This window comes from Rana temporaria, chromosome 4, assembly GCF_905171775.1.
Source record: "Rana temporaria chromosome 4, aRanTem1.1, whole genome shotgun sequence".
NCBI lineage: Eukaryota > Metazoa > Chordata > Amphibia > Anura > Ranidae > Rana > Rana temporaria.
The window spans coordinates 139181817-139207130 of NC_053492.1; the positions used below are offsets into that span (position 1 = coordinate 139181817).

General features: G+C 41.2%; 1 protein-coding gene across 2 annotated transcripts in view; it reads left to right on the top strand.

Moving 5' to 3' along the window:
- The first annotated feature begins 833 nt into the window (after positions 1 to 833).
- Positions 834 to 25314, top strand: part of PLOD2 (procollagen-lysine,2-oxoglutarate 5-dioxygenase 2) — a 175869-nt gene continuing 151388 nt past the window's right edge. Inside the window, exon 1 of one of the 2 annotated variants that reach the window (XM_040349105.1) lies at positions 834 to 1004. In XM_040349105.1, coding sequence (XP_040205039.1) covers positions 902 to 1004 — 103 coding nt within the window. In that variant the 5' untranslated portion in view covers positions 834 to 901. The remainder of the gene's footprint in view (positions 1005 to 25314) is intronic. The other variant, XM_040349106.1, reaches the window with a different exon arrangement.

A 25314-nucleotide genomic window follows, 5' to 3' on the forward strand; every position in this document is an offset into this window, starting at 1 on the left:
AGAGCACAGAGCACCCCTATGGGATGTGCATTTTCTGGAGAGCACAGTACTCCTGAATGAAGAAGGATCAGAGCACAGAGCACCCCTATGGGACGTGCCACTTTCTGGAGAGCACAGTACTCCTGAATGAAGAAGGATCAGAGCACAGAGCACCCCTATGGGATGTGCACTTTCTGGAGAGCACGGTACTCCTGAATGAAGAAGGATCAGAGCACAGAGCACCCCTATGGGACGTGCCACTTTCTGGAGAGCACAGTACTCCTGAATGAAGAAGAATCAGAGCACAGAGCACCCCTATGGGATGTGCATTTTCTGGAGAGCACAGTACTCCTGAATGAAGAAGGATCAGAGCACAGAGCACCCCTATGGGACGTGCCACTTTCTGGCAGAGCACAGTACTCCTGAATGAAGATGGATCAGAGCACAGAGCACACTGCCAGGAATAGGAATCAGTGATCACACAGCAGCTTTAGAATTTTGGGCATCTTGCTGTTTTCTCTAAATATTCTGCACTATCAGCAGATCCTGGAGAGCCTGGCTGCTCTTCTGAGTCATTTCATCTCTGCTTTGTCTATGTCCCATCCCCATGAAATAAATGCATGTGAAATCAGTAACATTACACTGATGCCTGTATAAACAAAAAAAGTGTTATGTTTTTAAGAAATGAAAACTTGGAAGATAAAATCTTTGCTAGGAGTACTGTGCTACCACTATATGCAGTGCACCCTGGCAGGGAAGGCTTGGGGGTCGCTGATGACTCCCCCCTCCCTCCCTTCTTTTCCCAGGCCAGCAGAGGAGGGGAGGGGCCAGCTGGCTGCTCTCTCTAGTGCTGCCTAGCCCTCTCATTAGTGAGCACACTTCAGTCATTCTCAGCTGCTCCTGCTACTCTCCACAAGGAAGAATGCCTTGGGGCTCTGTGCATTTCCAACTCTTCAGACTAGCCGTCTATCTGATTGGGTTATATCAGTTTAGCACAGCCACAGAGAAACCTCTGATCTCTACAGGTAAGCTGGGTGTCATCATAGGGGTTGGCTGTCATCACTGTCTCCTAATTGCTGTCCATCATCTATTCTATTATGTTATACATGCATTATGTTATATACAAGGACTTGTATTGAAAGCTATGCATTAAATAGGCATATCCTATATGTTAGCACTGATCGCTCCAGCACATTCCCTCTATGATTACATAGAGGTGTCATCTGGTACATGATCAGGTATAGGTGACATGCATATAGAAGTAAGGGCTTAGTGAATGAATAACATGTGGGTTGGGCAGCATGCTGTGGATTGTAGAGGTTTGCTGTGATCTGGGGACTTGGAGGAACTTGCTTTCTTTGTAAGGTGCTCACACAGTGATTCATTGAGTGTCCCAGACAGCAGGCTGTGTTTATTTTACACGTTCCTCTGCACATATCCACATCCCCCATTACAATTGCACTTTATATGGTGGGATCTGCCAGATTCTTTGTTCTAATCATCTGGGGGTTCTGGAATGTGCATTGTTCTATGACCCTGGGGTTTTATTTCATTTATGTCCAAATCAAGTATCATGCTGGGCAGTAAACTAGAACATGAACACAGCGGAAGACATTTAATGGATACATTGTTGATTTCCAAGTTATTTCTTTACAAGGAGTCGCGCCCTGCTAGCTACATTATTAAGCTGCCCATGCTTTGTGTTATAAACTAGGGAAAGTGATTCTAAACTTCATCCTTGTTCTTCAAAAATATTCCATACACATCCACTATTTAATGGCTCTGGGGGAAAAAAATAAAATAAAAAAATAATATATAAATATATATTTAATTATATATTTATTTTTTGTATGCATGGAATTCTTCCTTCTTCTGTTTTTGTTTTTTGTATTTTTCTGTAACAATTGTGAGCTCCCAAACCTGCACTGCTTCTTTAGTTGTGAGCAGGGCTTTTTTTCAGGGGGAACTTGAGGGAACTCCGTTCCACCACCTTTTGGCTCAGACCCTTTGGTGCCTGCTCACCACAATCACTTGTAAACACAGAAGTCTGGTTTCTGTGACAGCTCTGCACTCTGTGTGTAACCCCCTGAACTCTGTATGTAATGCAATCCTGGTATTTAATGCCCCTTTAAGACCCTTTTACTGTTTGTGAAATCTGAATGGGGTCGTGGTTGAGTTCCTGCACCTATTTTCTGAGAAAAAATGCTCTGGTTGTGAGTGACCATGTGCACTTCTCTATGCACACTTCACCATGATCCCTAGTCCATCTCAGGAGCAAGCAGGTCAGCTACATTCTTATATACAGTGAGACCATGGTGAATAAAAGTAGTCGCCTTCTTCTAACGGGAAGCTGGATTGCAATACAAGCATTTTTTTGAGTTAAAAATATTTACTTGAATATAATATAAAAAAAAAATATTGTTTAAAACCAGAGTTTAGTGTCACTTTACTTACAAGGAGTCGCACATTGAAAGCTGCATGATATTGCCATGCTTTGTTTTACACACAAGTTAATTAGCCTAGTAAATGATTAAAGAGACAGTTTAATGGGTGTTGCTGTGATCCTGCTCGTTGGATTTACTTTCTGTAAAGTGTGTGCAGTTATTTGGAATTGTAAGAGTTAAGAACGTTGTGGTTTGGGTGAATCGCTGCAATCTTCTTTATGCTAGCGAGAAATTCTGAAACTTAAATTTTTTTTTTTTATAAAAAAAAAAAAATGCCTGTGATTTCCTGATTTATAAACCTAATTTTAGAATGTTTCTGCAAATTAAAAATGAACAGTGAGGGTCGATGATGATAACCCATAGCAACCGATCGTATTTCATATTGTTGATATAATATAATTGTGTGTGTCTGCTGAATAAGCAGGCTCTATTATTATTATTATTATTATTATTTATTATATATATAGATATAGATAGATAGATAGATAGATAGATAGATAGATAGATAGATAGATAGATAATATAAAAATTTAAACTTTGAATTTCTTTATTGGATTTAGAAAAAGTCCAGTGAATATATTTCCATTTCTTTTTGATATGTAACAGAGTATTTATTATTATTAATAATACAGGATTTATATAATGCCAACAGTTTGTGCAGCGCTTTACAACATGAGGGCTGGCGGTACAGTAAGGCTGGCCATACATTATACAATTTTTCTTCTATAGATTTCCTTTTAGATTTACCAAAACCATATAATATGAGGTCAAATCTAAACACTTTCAATTTGTGTGTAATCAGGCAGGCCTTTGTACTACACAGTTGAAGGTAAATCTAAAGGCTCATACACACGATCCCACAATTCAACCATCTGTATGCTCCATCAGACAATTTTTGCTGGAATTTCCATGGACAAATGTTCGCTCAAACTTTCCGACAACAAAAGTGTTGCGTCGGATCATCCGATTGTGTGTACACAAGTCCATTAGACTAAAATCCAAAGTACAAACATGCATGCTCAGAACCATAAGACAACATTAGCAGAAGTTGCTCAAAGGGTGGCGCTAAAGAGCAGAAAAACCACGTAGTACGTCTATTGCGTCACTACGTTCGTGACAAAATTCCACAGAAAAGTAAGATGGAAGTCCAATTGTGTGTACGAGGCTTTAAGGAAATTGGATAAAAAAATTGTATGGTGTTTGGCCAGCTTTACAATACAATTCAATATAGGACGATTCTGCTCATTAAAGCTTACAATCTAGAATAAGTTAAAGTGCCAACATAATATAGCATATAAGACTTTAACAGTTATAGGTCATCCGCTATGTATAGCCATAGGTATTCGATAGCTCTACTATACTATATAGAAATCCTGGCTATAAAAAAAGATGCTCATATCCTTTAAATTGCTGTGCCTATAAACCATTGTAGACAATTTATTACAATTTTTTTTTGTAACATAACCCAACAAAATATTCTTTGCCTGATATAAACTGGATTGGTGAAAAAGAAACGTGTTAATTGCCTTTTAAACATGGAGAGGTAATGATTCTGAAAAGGAAACCTTTAAAACCGTCTTACATTACCAAACAATATTCATAATGGCAGATCTTCAAAGTTCAGCTCTCAATGGAAAAAATGTCCCCAGCCAGGCAGCGCATTGAGACGTGCTTTCACTACAGGGCTCCTATTAGTTACAATTGGCTGCTGTGATCTTAGGAAGCTGGCAAAACCCCACAATCTGTATTTATTAATGACTGACGTCAGCCAGTGAGCAGTTCCTAACTGATCCACTGCAAGATGTTCTCCAAAGCAACCTGCTTTTATGAGTTTACCAGATTACTGTAATGTAGACAGCAAGGTCGAGCCAATGAGTCTGACTGCAATAGGATACCACTTTTCTGTGTTTGTGTGTATTACATACCCATTAGTTGTATTATATGTAGGAGAACTTATTTTTTTTAACCTACTGTACTTACAGGCTTTGAAAGCAAATCTTTGTATTTATTTCTGTTCATTTACATGGGCCCATGCAGTGCTTTGTGGAATATATCATTCACATCTAATGTTGCTATTACAGTAATGCAGACTCTAAGGCTGCATTCACACCTGAGCGTTTTGTCGCCTGAAGCGCGACGCTCAAAAACGCTAGAGGGGGAAAAAATACATTATTCCATATGGAGATGGTTCACATCTCCACTCCAAAACGCCTGAAGCTCAAACAAGTTCCGGACCCTCTTTTGTCGCGAATCGGACGGTTTGGGCGTTTTTGAGCGTTTCTATTTCCCATAGAAAGTAATGGAAACGCTCGATTAAAGCGACTAGCGCAACAACGAGCGTTTGCTACGGGCATTTTGTCGCTTTAATCAATAGAACATTTCACCCAGGCAGAAGATAAAAAAAATCTACCAACAAGTGATGAAAAGATGATCATTTTTCCTATTACTAAAATAAAAAAACGTCAAAGTACAAAAACGTTGGACGACGCTGTATACGCATGACAAAACGCCGGAAAAAACTACCTACGCTCAGGTGTGAATGCAGCCTCACACATGGGCCAGTTTGAATGGAATCCATGTTAACCTACTTTCCCATACCAGTAAATTTTTGTATAGTGGGAGGAAACTGGAAAAGAAGTCGAAAGCTCACTGAGTCTAAAGTTGGCCATACGCCCATGTATGTAAAACATTGGTTCTTTAATAAACTTGTTTCTGATTTAAAAAAATAGTTGGCCATACGCCAGTAGAACTTTGTACAGGAATTCTAATATATATATATATATATATATATATATATATATATATATATATAATTTATTTTTTCTCGGAGCCAGGGGCAGGCTGACCACTCGGGCACTGCCCGAGGGCCCCATCAGGGTTGCCAGCCTCAGTAAAACCCGGGACAGTATGTAAAAATCTGTTTGGGTTTAAAAAAAAAAAAAAAAAAAAAAAATTATAGCTGCCCGCCTCTCCAGTACCTTTCTGTCTGTATATACTGTGTAGCCCCATAATCTCCCATTGCCCCTGCGGCCCCGTGAGTTGTCAGTCAGCCCCTGATCGGAGCATTCCATCTTGCCATCATTGAGTTAACTCATTTTATTGGAAGGACCTTTTTTAAAATTTTGTCCACACCTGCTATTTGAATGGAATCCTTGATGTATTGAGCAGGTTCGTTTTGTGCTTTGTATGATTTCTTTTTCCCCTAAAATGAAAAACGATGTACATTCACAATTGTTTTTGTTCTTTCAGAAAATATTTTCCACCCTGCTCCTTGAAATATTCCCATCACTACAGTGAGACAATTGCCAATTTGACCCCCCCTAAGCATTAGGAAAATCTAATGGTTGTTCAATTTTTTTTTTTTGAACATACATTAGTAAAATGTTGTTCAATCTATAACTCGTGTTTGGCTTGCAGTCTTGAGTTGCGAAGAATCTGTGATTTCTATACTGTTCATCTACTGTCATTATAAATCCTGCATAAAAAGGATAGTGGTGAAGGGTTAGACTTGCTGTCAGGTTTTCATTAACCTCTGTAATTCATCCAACCTGTTGATGCTCATGCCGAACATTCCTTCAGTGCAGAATTGGAGAAGGTAGATTGGCTTCATGGCACTTTGGGAGGACCATTTCCTACAAACTTTTTAGACTTCTTCTGTCTGCAGATCCATTCAGTGCACGTAGAGCCAAGTAATGATAGGAAAGAGCTATGCTATTTCCAGGGCAGCACGTCAGTGCAGCATCATATGGTGCTTTTCTTGCCCTAAAACAAGCACAACATCCATTCTGCCCATTGCAGCCTCCGGTATTGAGAGGGAGCTTTAAACGTAATGGATAACAGCTGCTCTGACAGGTTCAGTTTAGTCTTCTGCTTTGTAAAGCTGCTGCTACTGCTCACCTCCCACTGCCGCTCTAGAAACTAAAAGTGTGCTTCAGTCAAAAATTTAAGTTAATTGTTGAAAAGAAAACAAGGAGCAAAACAGCTCAGTGCTTTGGTGTTACATTCAGACATTCTTGTAGTGCATCTGTCCATTCTGCTCCCTTTTTTCATCTGGTGATCCAGAGGAACCCATTCATGGTATGCAAAGGAGACATTTCTGAAATTCCAGGCGACAACCTAAACTAAACAGACACTTTCTCATTTGCAGATATGTTACTTATCACCAGCAGAAAGTGTTTCAGAGCCAAGTGGAGTGGGGCACACTTAATGCACCTCCACAAGTCGGGAACAGCGGTGGTCAACTTTCTTGTTAGACTTGCCATACATTATACAATGTTCTTTTAGATACAAAATCGGACTACAGTCTGATGGGGTCCCGAGAACCACTGATTGTGCACCATGGCCCTAGAAAAAAATTAGGGAGAAGTAGAAAATAATAGTAAACTTCAACATCAAATTCAATAAATGTTTTGTCCTTGCGAATGTTCTTCTGAGATCATGCTAGATACTTTGCATGGTGACAAGCCAGCTGGCAACACTACAACTTTCATTCGGTGTGGTGAGCACTCAGAGACTTAATGTGTATCTGGTGTCTATTTGTGTGGATCCAAGGTGGAAAACTTTCCTCCAGTTTCACAAATTGTATTTCAATTTAAAAGCTGAGTTTTACTGTAGAATTTTTTTTTTTTTTTGGTGTACAGCACAAAACACATTAGGTATAAGTAATGGTGTATGTCCTGCAGGCAGCTGCTTCTTGTACAAAATCCTCCCTGCTGTATCTTCCAGTTATTGTCCTGAGCATCTAGCTTCTGACGCTGCGGGAGTTAACAGCAGTTTTTGCTGCTACTGAGAAAAGTTGCACCGCTCACTTGTCCCTTCTGCATTCACCACCTTCCACAAAATTCCTATTACTATTGTCATGCAATGCATTCTGTTAATGGGTGGAAGAGATTCCTCCCCCCCCCCCCTCCATTCAACTGTTCACCTTCCATTTACAGAATGTGATGCATTGTGGGAGTGTAGTAGTAGTACGCATTTGTGAATGGTGTAGACCGCATGGGTCTTCAAACTACGGCCCTCCAATTGTTCACAAACTACAATTCCCATCATGCCTAGTCATGTCAGTGTGTTACAATGACTCATGGGATGTGTAGTTCTACAACAGCTGGAGGGCCATAGTTTGAGGATCCCTGGTAGAGGGAAGACTGAATCTTGTTAATGGTGGGTAAGGGACAACTTTTCTCAGTGGCAGGGACTGCTGTTAAGACTGGCCATAGATGCCTCATGAGGGGTGTTTGGAAAAAGAACAAGCAAATTCCCTCATCCACATATGCAAGGTGGAAGGAAAAGTTTTCCTCCGTTTTGCAGTTGTATTCTGACAGTTGCAACGTTTCTGCTGTCAGAATACACTAATCGGTGGCTACAGCAACAAACTGGCAAGAGTTTTTCAACAGTCCTGTTTGACAGAAGTCGATCTTTAGATTAAAATTTGGCTGTTCCCTGCTTAACCATCACATTTTGATCCATCTATGGCCAGCTTGACTCTCAGAGCACCAAAAGACAGCTGCTCAGGGCGGTATCCATCGACTCTGAAGCAGGTACAACAAGGCAGATGTTTACCAGAAGTAACCACCTGTAGCTACTGGGATACCCACCATTGCAATTAATATGTATCCCAAAACCTCAGGTTTAATATATCAAATATTGAAATGATCTTTAGATTAAATTTTATTACTATTATACAGGATTTATATAGTGCAGGTTGCACAGTGCTTTATGATCTAAAGAGAAACCGTGCAGTTACAATAGAATACAAGAGGGTTAAGAGAGCCTTGCTCATAAGAGCTTACCATGTGTTTTATGGTCATTTTTGGCTACCTTTTAACCTAATTATATTTGATTAACTGCATCTGTAGAAATCAAGAAAAACACCATTCTATTTTTTTTGGACTTGTGAGTGTTGAGCTGCTTTCAAAGAGATGCTTTGGTTATACTGAGTCAGAACGATTTTTTGGCTATTTTTATATTTCTGATATCTGGATACATAAATGAGTTCTCTTGGCGCACCCAGAAGCCAGAGGAATTGGTGGTAAATTTTAAGTACTGCCATTCAATGGGGGGAAATAAAAAGACAAAATGGTGTAGTTGTATAGTGCACAGCACCTTCTAGTGGCTATTGGAGAGAAGCACAGCCTTTTTAAGTTTGAAGGGTGGCAAGGGATGCAGGGTTTTTAGTGTATTTCTATGTGCATCATCCCTGACATCAGTGACTTTTTTTTTTTTATTATTTCTGTTGGCATCCATGTGGTTTCCTGAAAACATAACATTTTGATGTTTTTAAGAGTAGGAAGTCTTTATTGAACAACAATTCATATATATATTTTTTTTTTCAGATTTGGTTTCTCTGGATTAGTGCACTTAAGAATTTTGACTTCTTAAAGACTCTAGGTGCATTTTGAAGCCGAAAGGGCGGTTGTTTCTGAGACTACAGTGGAATTGTAAAGGCCTTTTTTTTTTTTTTTTTTTTTTTTTTGCCATATGACCTGATTTATATTTTACTGAGACAGGGGCATCTCTTCAGACAAACCAGAAATTTACATCTGTGCTCACCAAATTCTGACATGTAAATAGTATTTGCTGCCCATTTGCTCCACTATGCAGTCTCTGTCACCTTCTGCTGGGACAGGGTAACATTTTTCCATATACTTTGTTTATACTCCTTAAATGGCCAAAACGATTTCTCAATAAGATCCTTGTGGAACATGCTGTGTAAATTGCAGGAAATGCATGAGAAGCTGTCTTGGCCATTACACCCACACTCTGATACAGTATTTGCTTTGTTAGTTAAAGAAAATAAAAAAAATAGTAATGCACAAACTATCTTCACAGTGCAGTGTTACAGGATATAGTGTTTAGTGCTTTTACCTTAAATGCGCTGTGCATACAAATGCTTATTTTAAATATAAAGATGTCTTTTAGGTGGTATGTATATTAGATATTTTATTATTTTTCAGTAAGAACCATTATACTAGTGCATTTATATATTTTCAGTGCTATGAACAGTACAGTGGTCATTTTCATGACTACTAGTGCATGGAACATATTAAATGTAGGATGGAGATTATAAATTTATTTATACCTTTTTTTTATTTTCCCAAAGAATTGGCAACTATGTAGTAATATTGTACATTTTATTATATCATAACATTTTAAAGGAAACTAATGCTGAGTGCCACATAAACACCCCCTTCCCTTGTTCTCAAAGCAATTCAACAGCATTGATGTTCAGTGGCATTTTAACGTTTTCGTTGCTACAACAGTTCGATATAGATAGAAGATTAAATATGATGCTGACAATAACAATCTGTGTCTATCGAACCTGTGGTCGAATGTGCCTAACCTTAACTCTATTAGTGCAAGATTATTCTACATAGAGGGAAAAAATTTGACATGATGGATACAGTGTTGGGGTAGATCATTTCGACAAAGCAGAGACAAACATACAAACGTCGAATCTGTCATTGATGGCTTATGGTGTCTGTCGAAAGTTCTAAGAAGATTCGACAAGCAGCTAAACTATGACACTGCAATTGTACATTTCCGGTCAAATGCTCGGCCCATAGGCTATAGAAGAATTCAAATGTTGGTTGACTAGTAATAATAATTCATAAATATAATTATTACTAGTGTCATACGACATTAGAATTCTTCTATAGCTTGTAGGTGGAACATTCGACCGGAAGTGTACAATTGCTGCGTCGTACAGTTTAGCTGTTCCGTCGAATCTTCTTAGAACATTCAACAGACACCATAAGCCTTCAAATACAGAGTAACTAAATTGTATTTTTTCGGACGAAAACGAAATTCCGAAACAAAATATTTCAGTGTGCACATGTCTAGTAGTAACGCCATAATCGCAGTCCACCAAGACACTCTAAATGCTGTACTACACTTATTTTACATTTGTGATCGGCCATCGCAGTAATCACACGGCACAGAGCCACTCCAGTTGGCTCGGTGCCTTAAGCTGATGTCCTTGACAGTCTGACATTGGGAGCAGCTGCTTTGTGCATGCACAAAGGTAAACACAGGAAGTGTGTGTGTGTGTGTGTGTGTATGTGTATGTGTATGTGTATGATCCCACCCTAATAAGGATGCCAACTGGTTGTTTTACTACGACTCCTAAACTGACCAATGTGTGTCTTTTGTTGATACATTTATCTTTATAAATTCTAGATTTCCTTCAAGTGACCTACTTTTTATCACTTGTTTCATTTCTATTCATCCATAACCTTGCCTTTAACTAACATATTGTATTCCAATGTAAGGTCGTGATCTGGGTGAACATCAAGTGTCGGGCAAACCACCGAGTAGCAGTACTGCCATATGAATTTATTTTTATTTCTTCTCTAATACTTCATAGGTGTTACAGGACTATACAAGATTCATCTTAGAAATAGTGTATGTGTTGTGTTTTTCACAGCCTGGTCTGGTGTAGCTTTCTAACTTATGTACAGTTTACTTATTCATGTACTTCTGTAGCTCCTCCCACATTTCTATTGCACCTTCACACTTCCATATGTGCACACTTTGACCGGGGAAATATTTCTTTGACATGTTTGATCTTTGGGCCAGTTCACACCATATAAACGCAGCCTAGATGCATTCTAGATGCTTTCTGAATGCACATTTTAGATGCAGTCCAGTGCATCCCCCCCCCCCCCCCCCCCCAAGCACTGGTGTGAATTATGCCATTGAGAATTACATAACCTACTTTCCATATGTTTTTTGATGCAGAAAAAATGCACTGGTCTGCATGTGGTGTGAAACTGGTCTTCTCTCTGTCCGTGCATCTGTAGGTGTATTTGGTCTGGTCTACCTCCATAGATGTGCGCAGCCTATTGTATTAGGGTGTGCCTCCCAAATGTACTAAAATATGGGTGGTGTCAGTAGGAAAGAGTTTGGTGTTAGTAGGGCAGTGAACGGTGTCTGTAGTTTTATTTTTTTTAGCAGCCCCATTGGGAGACTTTGGTGAAATATCAGCACAGATTTATTAGAGTTTTCCCAGGAATACCCCCAGCGTACGCTCTATTAGCGGCATCTTCGGTTTAAATTTCCAGGACTGGTAGTTCTGGTTTGGTAGCAACTGAGAGTTTTGATGAAGCGCTGTTGGTAGCCATCATATGCTTTCTGAACTTTTATTTTTCACTGTTTTGCTGTATCTGCAGCAGTACTTGGTACTATGGCTGTAGCTAGGTTGATGACATTGGTCAAGTCCATTCAACAATCTAGCATTGCTTCTTGTGCATTATGATTTATTTCATGTCCACCCCCCCCCCCCCCTTCCCACACAGTCATTATTCACTGGGAAGTTCAGTGTCCTGCTGTTTCCCCCCCCCACCCTCTGTTTTTTATATGTATACATGCATATTTTGCCTTTCGTTTTTATTTTAAACTGAATGGATTGTTTCACAAAGTGGGGGTTCAGATGTACATTAATTTTCATGTAGCCTATTTAGTCATACTGAATTTAGATCATCTGCATGTGTGCCATATAGTGAATTGCAATTCTTGATGTGCCATTACTGTCAAGGTCAAAGGTGAGTGGAGTTGAGCTTTGGCATTGTAAAAGAAGAGCACACGCTAATCTCTAAAGATGAGCTACATGCAAATATATAAGGAGACCGTTGTTTTTTACGTTTCATGTTTAACTGCGGTGAACTATTGAGTAGAAAGCTAAACAATATATCTACTTTAACTGCTTGGCACTGACCGTACGCATGTATGCAGCCTTTTGCCAGGTGGGCCTTAACACGTGTGTAAAATGCATACCGTGCCGTACGTTTTAGCATAAACACTGCAAATTCTTTATTTTTTTCATGTGACCGCAAATCTCTGGCTGACTGCTGAGACTTTTGGAAAGAAACTCTGCTCCGACAATGCCTACAGCACCAGCGGTTGACGTCCCTGCTCAACCATGTTGTTGGCTCTCCGCATTACACAGCGGAGATGGAGCTCTATGATCCCATGACCGCAATTTATGCAGAAATGTATGTGGTGTAATGGGGGGTAGTGGGAATTTTAAAGCAGATTTGTTTACTTTTCCTTCTACTTTAAATTGGTATTGAACCCAAAAGAAAAACATTTATTATATTGTAGCTTACCAATTCTTAGATTTGATGGCTGCATTAGTTTTTTGGGGGGTTTTCTTTTCTTTAATTTCATTAGGTAATCTAGCCAGTAAGCTAATTTGTTTTTCAACAGAGCAAGCTCTCCTGCAAAAGTATCAGTTAAAGGAGAAGTACAGCCAAAGCTTGTTTGGCTGTACTTCTCCTGTCACTCATAGGAGTGTCATTTGTTCTATACTCCTATAAACAAAAAAAGGCTGACGCTGCGCTAGCATAAAAGTTTGAATAAGTGACAGTGAATAAATGTGGACTGTAAGCTGCTAGCACTAAAAAAATTGTGTACAACAATTCAATAGAACATGGAAAAAACAAAAGGAAGTGCAGCGCTGATGAATAATAAATAATATAGTTCATGAAAAAATATATAAATACAAGCTCATCTTGAAATAAATAAAGAGAGCCAGAAAAAGGTTTAAGAAAAGTATGGTGCAATAAGAAAGAAAATCTCCAAAAACCATTCAGTGATAAAGGGTTAAGTGAAAAAGTCCAAGAAAGGTGATCAAAATGTGCTCCAAGTTTCTGCTAATGGGATAGGTTCTCACACTGCACCCGTGAATTAAGACTGCCTGCTTACCAGAAGGAAAGACTGCTTTGCATCAGTCTCAACAGGACTTCAACGGGGGATTAGCCGGATAATCCCCCGTTGAAGTCCTGTTGAGACAAAACGATCGTAGGGTGCCGTGACGTCATTGCATTCCGTCCTGAACGTCGGCGGTGTTTTTCTCCGAGTAGCGAGAGACATCGGAGTGGAGAGACTTCCGGCTCCTCAGTACTTCTTATGCCACATTCCTATTAACTAATTGTAAGTGCAATACTTATTAAAACCCCCCTTTTTGTATATACATGTTACGCTATGAGAGTTCTTTCCTTTTTATCGTTTATACATCTATCCTGGATCCATTGCTGAGTTCCATTCTGACCATCACATGGATTGGTTCCAGGGAGACCTGACTTCTATACTCCTGTGACCTGTTTTCAGCAGAGAGCAGGCTGAAGTCACAGAGGCGATCCAGGCTGGTGAAAGATCGTGACAGTCAGGATCCACCCACAATCCTGAACTGGCTCAGCGAGCTGCTAAGAGGCTGAGCCAGCTGCTCCCGCCCCCTCCACAGCCCAGAGCTCCAGAGAGCGCAGGGGGGCAGAACAGGGAGCGGGTGACTAATAGTTGCCCACTCTATGCTCGCAAAGCTCTAAGAACCAAGCGATGAACGTTTTTTGATCGCTGTTTTCAGTCTTAAAGCTGGTGGGGAACCGATGCAGCATTGGGCTGATGTTGCATCCACCTAGGTAAGTATGAGTTTGAAAAAAGTGAGACAAAAACCATTTACCATTGACAGAGGTTCTTACAATGATTAGCTTTTATTTATTCATGTGAAAACTTTTATCCCAAAAGGAGGGGGGGGGGGTTCTACACCTGCTTGTGTAACTGCAGCTTGAGCTGGTGTTTTGCTTCAATTTGTTTGTGTATCTAAATCTGCTAGTATGTTTAACACTCACCCCCCCCCCCCCAGTCTTGCAATGCTGGTGCCCCCTGTGGTATTTTATCCAGAGAAGTGGCACTTAAATACAGGAGATGTTGCTGGCCAGGTCACCAGTGCAGCCATAACATCTAAGGATTGGTAAACTGCAATATATAAAAGAAAATTGATTTTGTGTTTTAACTTTGCTTTTTACCTTCTGAGTGGAGTCTGATTTTCATTTTGCCATTAATTGTTGTTTCTCAGCTACCCTAATTCTGCAGTTGTACTAGGAAAAATAGAATATGTAATTGAATTGTTGTGTTTTCACAGTAATGCTCTAAAATGGTTCTGTAGATAAACGCAACATAGATTATTCTGGGAGCTATAAACAGTGATCTGTCTTCATGTTCCTGTCTAAACAAGACTATGTAGATTTACTACTGCTTGTATTTTCTGCACTTTAGAAAATGGCAGTGAGTTTAGCTGAGCGCCAAACAAATTGTATTTTTTTTTTTCAAAAAGGACTGGAGAAGAGTTGAAACCTTCAATTTTTTTTATTTTATTTAACTTCTGTATTTTTGCCCTTTTTGGGAGACTTCCCCTTGCTAGTTCCAGTAACAGCGTTGTAACTGGCATAACAACAAGGAGGCAAAATCTCCCTGGTGGGGCTTCAGACGACTTGACCCTCTTGTTCTCTATGCAGAACTTAAAAAAAAAAAAAGATTTGGCTGATTTATACTTACTCTATTTTGGAGATTCAGTAAAACTGATGTATGTTTTTAAAAACATTCAGTCACCAGAGAATAGGTGCAGGAACTTCTCCCCTCCGAGTCACGCCTTGTCTCCACCTCCCCAGTAGGGCCTCCTCCCCCACCTCTCATTATTTTTATTTTTTTATAGAGAATAAAGAGCCAAGTATCATTTTGAATGGATTTTGTTAATAACAAGAAAAGTAGTAAGATCCCCCAACAGCAACCATAGATTTTACTAAAATACATGAGACCCATTAAAAACAATAGGCTGCATTCAGATAAGTAAAAAAAGCCGGAATGCCTAAAAACGTGGCTGCCATTTTTTGATGTCCATATTCAAGAAACCGGAGGTGACATGTGCGAGTCAGGCACTCGTTTTATATGCCTTCTTTTAAAGTTCTCTATGTGAGTACCCTTATTCGTTGTCTATGATAATAAACCTTTCTTATACATACTACATCATTGGCATATCCATCTCTCTGCTGGGAGATTCACTGCTGTTCTACCAGACGGGGGACCCATAGGGAGATTTTGCTCACAGAGGACACTTCACACTAGGAGTCGCCATATTCACAAACGGCCAGAGTATATGCAAGATCTACCCAGAGAGATCTCTATACATGCTGTTACCTTACAGCAGTAAGGTAAGGTGATACCCTTATCGCCAATGCATGGGATACAGGAATCTTTTCTAATAAAGACACTTCACGTTGGGAATTCAGCACCGATTTGCTTTATCCAGTAGTTGTCTGCACATCAGCACTAAGGAACGTTCTTTGTGGACATTTTTGTATTTGTACCTACCTTTGTCATTTGGTGGCCACATCTTGGAGGACTGTTTTTGTCAGCAGTGCAAGTTTGCATGTTACAGCTCGTTTTCAGCACTTTATTATTGCACAGTTTTTCACTTTGGATTTTATTTATTTTGAGTGCCTTTTCACTTTCAGAGTTCACCTTTCTAGGACGCATTTATTTACTTTTTCACCTTTCTTGGATGTATTTATTTCATGCACATCTGATTTTTTTTTTTTTTTTTATTGATTTATCACTACTTACACCTATTTAGGTGCACCTTGTCATTTATCCCCACCCTATACAGCGCAGCATTATCTTCTTGCCTTTATAATTTCAGGCTCTGTGATCACCTCCAGTGCTGCAGCAGTATCCCACTCTTTGGTAGCGCGGGAATACCACACCCACATTATTAATGTGGACTGTCTTTTGCCCTGGAACTGGAAAAGTATTGATATTCACTGGCTATGAACTTGGATATAACTATAATTGGAATATTGACACTACCTGGCTGGCGTTTGCATGTTCACTCAGTGCCTGCGTGGGTTTTCTCTGGGTAGTCCGGTTTCCCCCCCCCCCACTCCAAAGACATGCTGGTAGGTTAATTGGCTCCCGTCTAACTTGTCCCTGGTATGTGTGTGTATATATGAATGATAGCTGGGGACCTTGGCTTCCACATCCATTGGATTGGATGAAAACGGACAGGCCGCCCTATAGAGAACAGAGGGCTGTGTCTGTGTCCTCTCTGACACAGACCTGTCATCCGCCTGCTCAGTGGTGTTCAGCAGAGAGATTCCACACTGAGCAGGCGGGTCCACTTGGACGTATTTGGCTCCATCTGAAAGGGACTGAACCTAGCCTTTGATTTAAAATACTTGTACACAGTGGTGGCCTGTTCATGGGGGGCGCACGGGTGACGACCCCTCCCCCATCCATGCGTCCGGCCACCCATATACATACAGGGCACCAAATGCATGGGTTTTTCTTAGGACTCCCAGCCAATCAGGTCTCAGCCAGGACTCACTTCCTGTTCGGCCAGGAGGAGAAGCAATGGCCCCCGCATGAGGATCCATGTCTGCCTCCTTTCTAAGGTAAGGAGGCCTCTGATCACTGCCGCATTCCCTTAAAACAACCCTCCCGTGGGGGGGGGGGATCTCTGCATTCCCGCTCCTCTCCCATGTGGGGGGGTTGGCATTGGTTTGACGCCCCCCCCCCCCCCCCGCCAGAATAAAAAGTCACCACTGCTTGTAGCTCTTTAAATGTACAGTATGTTGTCTCCAGGAAACATGATAATTCTGCTGATAAAGTCAGTGGTGACCATAAACCTGTATTCTGGTGGGCTTCATGTTATAACGTTAAGAAAAAATGTGTGAATCTGGTTGCGCGGGTTTTATGATGCAAAGTTTTCCTGGAATACATATTTCTCAGTGGCTTTTTTAACTTTTTTTATTTAAAAAAAAAATGTGGTGAGTAATATGCTTTTACTCAGCATGTATAATTTTTCAAGAAAAGGGTTTCATGAATTCTTTCTGAAGTCTTACATTTTAGACATCTCTGAACTTAGACATGGAATTGTTTTAGAAAGCTGCTGATGGATTGGTTTGTGAAGAGCAAATGCAAATAGGGAACTAATATGCTATTTTCTGAGTGATTTCCCACCTGTTGGTTGAATTGGAACTGCAATAATTTTTTTACCAATTGGGTTAGTGTTAGAACCTCTCAATTAAAAAAAAATAAAATAAATGTATATGTACTGAGCAATCTAATGTGAGCGACAGACATGCATCCAAAAGTCTGAGGTTTTTAATTATAAAATTGATGCATAGTGGTAGCTATGAATAATTTTTCTAAATGTTTAAAGACCTTGAACTCTTGGACATTTGTTTGGCACTCTCACTGGATTGTATGTATATTCCCAATTCTTCCTCTGTTCCCTATTCCTAAGGGAAGTCCCTATTTCTTTCTGCTAAACTGGAGCTGGTGTACCCAGTGACAATTTCAGTGACCCATAGAAAATCTGAATCAAGGGCCCCATTTATTCTTGAGTTGCAGTTTGTAGCATGGAGTCTTGTGCTTTACCCAGACATGACAAAGTACATATCTCCCCAAATCCATCCTTCTTCCCTTTTTATTTAAAAAAACAAAAAAAAAACATGTTCATGAGCTGCTCCTTTTTAACATGGTAGAAATGTACCTGCATCCGGACATCTCTGGGTATGTTTTCTGGGAGATGGGACGGTTTTGGTAATCTATGGATGTGGTCAACCTGCATTTCAGACTCTGGTACGGATGGTAGAAACTGTTTTATAAGATCGCAAGCGTATTGATGAAGTTGTGCAGGGAGTATGGTCTCAGGTACCCCCTGGATCTTTACGTTATTTCTTTGTGACCTGTCCTCGAGGTCAGCGACCTTGGCCCTGAGCCATGTAAGTGATCGGTATGGGCATCAATTAATGTGTTGTGGCAAAGTCCCCCTTTTTCTCCTCTATGTGGTCCACCCTCTCACCCAGTTCTCATACATTGCAGCATGTCGGCATGCATGAAGCTGCGGAGGGAGACAAGAATGTCTTTGACGGTGGTATCAGACACAGGTTTTCCGGAGGTGGGGAATGCAGTAAATGGATCCACGAGTTCCCTCGTGTCCTCCAGAGAGTCATGGCCTGTGCTCACCTGTCTGACATCTTCCACCAAACGAGGCTTTGATTTTGCAGGGCTGCGGGAAAGAGGGGTTGATGCATCCAGAGAGTGCTGTTCAGGGCCTGCTTGTGATCCGGTACTGGTTGCTGTGGACCGCGAGCTGCAGAAAGAGGATGGAGAGGTGTCTCCGGCGCCATTTTGAAGAGGATCGTGGCCCTTCGGCAGGAATAAATCTTTTAGTTTCTTTGGCTGAGCCCCTTCTTTCCATTTTGCGGTTCATCGGGTGGATGATGCGGCACCTTTTAGACAGGCAGTGGAGGTGTTTTTAGCTGACGGTGTCATCCCAAAAGCTGTTGGTTCCCGTGTCTGGAGCGGAGCTATGTGATCACACGTCCATCCAGTTGCGCGGTAGCCATCCCCCCCCCCCCCACAAACATGTTCTGCTTACTTGCTCTGTGCAATGATTTTGTACAGAGCAGCCCCGATCTTATTCTATTTCGATCCTGGTTCCTCCCCCCTTGCCGAGTGCCTCCAATAGCAAGCCTCAGGCTCACTCATATTCACACACAGTGCAGCTCTGCCCCACCCTGCTCTCTCCTCATTGGCTCACTGGCTGTGATTGATAGGAGCCAATGACTTTGGTGCTGCTGTGTGAGCCAATGTGGAGAGACTCAGGAGAGCTGCTGCACATACCTTGATCAAGGTGGGGCACAGGTAAGTGTCTGTGTGTGTGTGTGTGTGTAGGGGGTGGTTTGCACAAATATTTGGTGCAACTACCCTTTTGCCTTTTTAAAACTGCATCAATTTATTTTAGGTACACTTGCACATTGTTTTTTGAAGGAACTCGGCAGGTAGGTTGCTCCAAACATATTGTAGAATTAACCACAGATCTTCTGTGGATGTAGGCTGCCTCCAATCCCTCTGTCTCTTTATGTAATCCCAGATCGATTACAATGATGTTGAGATCAAGGCTCTTTGGGGGGGCCAAACTACCACTTCCAGGAATTCTTGTTCTTTACGCTGAAGATAGTTCTTAATGACACATAGGCTGTATGTTTGAGGTCATTGTCCTCCTGCAGCTAAATTTGGCACAGCATGATGGCTAAGTATCTGGCTTCATTTCTCAGCATTGAGGACATCTTTGATCCTGACCAAATCTCCAACTGCATTTGCAGAAATGAATCCCCAAACTTGCAAGGAATCTCCATCATGCTTCACTGTTGCCTGCAGACACTCATTAGGCTACTTTCACACTGGGGCGGTTTTCAGACGCTTTAGTGCTAGAAATGGCTTCTGAAAAGCGCATAAAAAGCGTCTTTTCACACTGGGGTGGTTGCATTTGTAGGATGTTACCAAACGTCCTGCAAGCAGCATCTTTGGGGCAGGTTGGGAGCGCTGTATTTAGCGATCCCGAAACACCCTACCCATTGCAATGAATGGGCAGAGTTTCCAAAATGCCTTGAAAGTGAATGTGCCACAAAACTGGAGTTTTTACCCTCTTCTTCTTTTCTTCTTTCTTTTTTTCCTTTCTTTTTTCTTCCTTCCGCACCCTGATGCATAGGACATGGAAACAAGGTTAAGCAACTCAACTATGCATGGTAATTTTAATAAAAAATAACTTTAACAATTTTGTAATTTTGAAAGCATTTTTTCACACCTGCCTAAAACTTTTTACAAAGTACTGTACTAACTTTTTTTATTATGATTCAATCTCGTATACTATGGCCTTGAGCCAAAGATTCTGAGAAAAAAATATATATGAATTTAAGAATTGTGTGTATATGTGTGTGTGTGTGTGTGTGTGTGTGTGTGTGTGTGTATATGTATGTATGTATATACATACATACATACATACATACATACATACATACATACATACATACATACAATCTCTCTTTTTTCTTTTTTTCTTTTCAGTTGCGCTTTTAGAATGTTTCAGCTCTAGTTTAAAAGATGTTTATATTTGAGGTCAGAATTAGAGTTAAGCCAAGTGTGCCTCTAATTATGGTACTGTGTAGATCAGTGGTCCCCAACCTTTTTGGCACCGGGGACCGGCTGCATGGAAGAAAATTTTCCAAGGCCCGGTTGGGGGGAGGTTGGGGATGGCATGCAGGGGGTAAGCGATTTTTCGCGGGCAATTTGTCAGCGCATTATTTCTATTTATTACATTGTAGTACAAAATAAAGTTAAACCCACCATAATGCAGAATCAGTGGGAGCTTTGAGTGTGTCACTTGCCATGCTGCCTGCCACCAGATGTGGATTGTCACTTGCCACGCTGCCTGCCACCAGATTCGGATTGTCACTTGCCATGCTGCCTGCCACCAGATGTGGATTGTCACTTGCCACGCTGCCTGCCACCAGATGCGGATTGTCACTTGCCACGCTGCCTGCCACTAGATGCGGATTGTCACTTGCCATGCTGCCTGCCACCAGATGTGGATTGTCACTTGCCACGCTGCCTGCCACTAGATGCGGATTGTCACTTGCCATGCTGCCTGCCACCAGATGCGGATTGTCACTTGCCATGCTGCCTGCCACCAGATGTGGTAAGGCCCCAACAGATGAAGCTAGTGCCCCCACTAGGCCCTGCTCACACTCACCCTGTCACTGGTAGTGTTGTCATACTCTGGGCTCCCCCATTAACAGTACTGTCATCTGACCCTATTTATATCATAACCCCACATTACAGTCCTCGGTTCCGTCCCCCACACATTACAGTCCTCGGTTCCGTCCCCCACACATTACAGTCCTCGGTTCCGTCCCCCACACATTACAGTCCTCGGTTCCGTCCCCCACACATTACAGTCCTCGGTTCCATCCCCCACACATTACTGTCCTCGGTTCCATCCCCCACACATTACTGTCCTCGGTTCCATCCCCCACACTTGGGGACAGATCGGAGGGAGGCACAGCATGAGGAGAAACGTTGCAGGGAGGGAGGCGGGACAGTTCTGGATGGAGGGCCGAGGTAACAAACAGGTGATTGGCTGCTAGGATGAAGGACAGTCCTAGCAGCCAATCGCCTGTTTGATAACCTCGGGCAGCTCCACCTTCCACCCAGAATTGTTCCGCCTCCCGCTGTCGGCTCTATGAGCGACGCAGGAGGAAGAAAAGTCTCCTTGCGGTCCGAATGGCAGAGTGCCACGGTCCGCATGTGGGGCTCTCTCATGCCGCCTGCTCGTGGCCCGGCTGCAGAAGTGCCGCGGCCCAGTAGTGGGCCGCGGACCGGGGGTTGGGGAACACTGGTGTAGATGACTGACTAACTTATTTCCAGCAATCATTGTGCTGCTTGTTATATTCCTAGTTTTACATGGTGAAGTAGCAGTTTGAATTAGCCACAAATAAATGACATTTGTCTGCTAACGAGATCAACTAGAAGCTGTGGTGCATGTTGTGGTTGGCAGAGGAAAAGGAAGAAGACAACAGTATTACTAAATATTTATTTAAGCCTGGGTCTTCTTACTTGGAGAAACAAATCCCTATTTTAGACAGCGACTCAAATGTTAATCCTTCTGTTTAACTCCTGAATGATTTCTAGGTACAAATCCCAGATGTTTTTATGGAAGATGCTGTGATCCATCTGCAAATTGCTTTATTGCTTACCGTTAGTAAGAATAGACTTATCACTCTGGTTTATTTTGGACAAATTATTTATTTCTATTTTTTTTTATTAAAGAGAATTACTTTTGAGGCAATTGATTCTCATACTTATTTTTTTTTTTGTATAAATAAAAAAAAAATGCACTTTTACATAAATCTTTACACTTTTCAGGTAGAAAACTCATAAAGGGGGCATTTGATTAAAAAGTATGTTTAAAATATGGATGATGTGGGCATACTGAGCTTATTCTGCCCCCTGGTTTAAATGGCAACCTCACTTTTTACTGTAATTACTGATTTAAAATGTTAGAGTGGCCCTCCAGCTAAATGGCTAACTACATATTTAAAATGCATGTATGGTTACGGTTTAAATGCCAAATGACTTTAGATTCTGTACAGCTGGTACTGTGATTTACACAGCTGGTCCTGTGATTTACACAGCTGGGACTACCACTCTTCTACATCCTGCTTCAACATTATTGCTTATTTGCCACCTCCCTGGTCACTCAACAGAGATGGTGATGTTAATTCATTGCCTTGCAAACAGGCTGGGTATAGACAAGTAGAATTTTTTAAACAGAAATTCTTACGAAAATTTGCAGTACATCTGAATATCATTCGAAAATAGTTGAAGATTTTGTTTGCTTTTAACATTTTGATTTTGGAATTAATTGATGTAGTTGTAAACCCAAAGAAGGGGGGGGGAACCCTGCAAGACAAAGGCATAATGAGCTAGTATGCATAGCATAGCATGCGCGCATGAACTGCCAGTAATGGCACATGGACTGAAGCAACGGCACATAGGTGCCATTGCTTCAGTTTGCCCCAGTGCGCATGTGCCGATGACATCGGCACATGCAGGGGATATCTCCTAAACCGTGTAGATTTAGGACATATCCTGGGTAGCTACAGATAAGCCTTAATATAGGCTTACATGTGGCATAAAGTGGTTGTAAAGGGTTTACCCACTTAATCACCAGGCCTATTTTGGCACTTCTCTCCTTCATGTAAAAATCACATTTTGTTTGCTAGAAAATGAATCAGAACCCCCAAACATTATATATATATTTTTTTTAGCAGACATCCTAGGGAATACAATGGCAGTCATTGCAATACTTTTTGTCACACCGTATTTGCGCAGCGGTCCTACAAGTGCACTTTTTTTGGGAAAAAAATCACTTTTTTTAATTAAAAAATAAGACAACAATAATTTTTGCCCAATTATTTTATATATTGTGAAAGATAATGTTACGCCGAGTAAAATGATACCCAACATGACACGGTTAAAAATTGCGCCCGCTCGTGGCATGGCGTCAAACTTTTACACTTAATCTCGATAGGCGACGTTTAAAAAATTCTACAGGTTGCATTTTTTGAGTGACAGAGTAGGTCTAGGGCTAGAATTATTGCTCTCGCTATAACGATCGCGGCTATAACGAACACCGTTTTCATATGCGGGCGCTACTCGCGTATGCGTTCGCTTCTGTGGGCAAGCTCGTCGGGACGGGGCATTTTTAAAAAAAATATTTTTTGTTTTCTTATTTATTTTTATTTGTTTTTTTACATTTTTTACACTGAAATAATAATAAAAAAAAATTATCACTTTTATTCCTATTACAAGGAATGTAAACATCCCTTGTAATAGAAAAAAGCATGACAGGTCCTCTTAAATATGAGATCTGGGGTCAAAAAGACCTCAGATCTCATATTTAGGCTTAAATGCAAAAAAAAAAATTTGAAAATGTAATTTTTTTCAAATGACAAAAAAAAATTGTTGCTTTAAGAGGCTGGGCGGGACTGACGTTTTGACGTCACTTCCGCCCAGCAGAGCTATGGGGACGGGCGAAAGAGATTTTTCCTTCAGTCCTGTCCCCAGTCAGCAGCCGAACGGTCCCGATCGCCTCCGCCGCTACCAACGGCTCCGGTAAGCGGCGGGAGGGGGCCCTCTCCCGCCACCGATAACGGCGATCTTGCGGAGACCGCTGTTATCGTTTACAGGACCGTTGGCACTAAAGATGGATACCTCGGTTGTGGCAGCAGCTGCTGCCGTTACCGAGATATCCATCTTTAAAAACAGGACGTACTTTGGCAATGGGCCGGTTGTCAAGTGGTTACAACCACTTTAACAGTCGGGGGGGGGGGGGAACATTTCCATCTTTCATCCTCTGAATTTTCTTGACACTGTGGTTGAAAACTAACAATAATTTTGATTCCACTAAAAATGAAAAGTGTCAAATTTATGTTTAGGTCTGGAGACATGCTTGGCCAGTCCATCACCTTTACACTCAGCTTCTTTAGCAGGGCAGTGGTTGTCTTGTAGGTTAATTTAGGGTCGTTATGTTGGAATGCTGCCCAGTCTTCAAAGGGAGGGGATCATACTCTGCTTCCGTATGTCACAGTACATGTTGGCATTCATGGTTCCCTCAATGAACTGTAGCTCCCCAGTGCTGGCGGCACTCATGCAGCCCCAGACCATGACACTCCCCCACCATGCTTGACTAGGCAAGACACGCTTGTCTTTGTACTCCTCACCTGGTTACCACCACACACGCTTGACACCATCTGAACCAAATACGTTTTTCTTGGTCTCATCAGACCACAGGGCATGCTTTAAGTAATGTTTTTAGTCTGTTTGTTTACAGCAGTCTGTTTGCAGGCTTTCTTGTGCATCATCTTTAGAAGAGGCTTCCTTCTGGGAAGACAGCCTTGCAGACCAATTTGATGCGGTGTGCGGAATATGGTCTGAGCACTGACAGGCTGACCCCACCCCTTCAACCTCCTGTAGCAATACTGGCAGCACTCGTACATCTATTTCCCAAAGGCAACCTCTGGATATTACGCTGAGCACGTGCACTCAACTTCTTCTTTCCTCAACCATGGCAAGGCCTGTCCTGTTAAACTGCTGTATGGTCTTGGCCACTGTGCTGCAGCTCAGTTTTAGAGTCTTGGCTTTCTTCTTATAGGCCATCTTTATGTAGAGCAACAATTATTTTTTTCAGATCCTCAGAGTTCTTTGCCATGAGGTGCCATGTGAACTTCCAGTGACCAGTGTGAGAGCGATAATGCCAAATTAAACACACCTACTCCCCATTCACACCTGAGATCTTTGTAATCCTAACAAGTCAATGACACCAGGAAGGGAAAATGGCTAATTGGTCCAAATTTGGACATTTTTCACTTGGTGTACTTACTTTTATTGCCAGCGGTTTAGACATTAATGGCTGCGTGTTGAGTTATTGGGGTGGACAGTAAATTTACATTGTAGTGAGTGTACAGCTTGTCTAACAATGTAGCAAATTGTCATTTCTTTAGTATAGTATACTCAGTATAGTGAGGGGGGTGTGTGTGTGTGTGTATGTATGTGTATGTGTGTGTATATATATATATATATATATATATATATATATATATATATATATATATATATATATATATATATATATATATATATATATATATATTATATATGTCTGTCACATTCATTGCTCCTGTTAAAATGCCAGCAAAATTTAAAACTATTG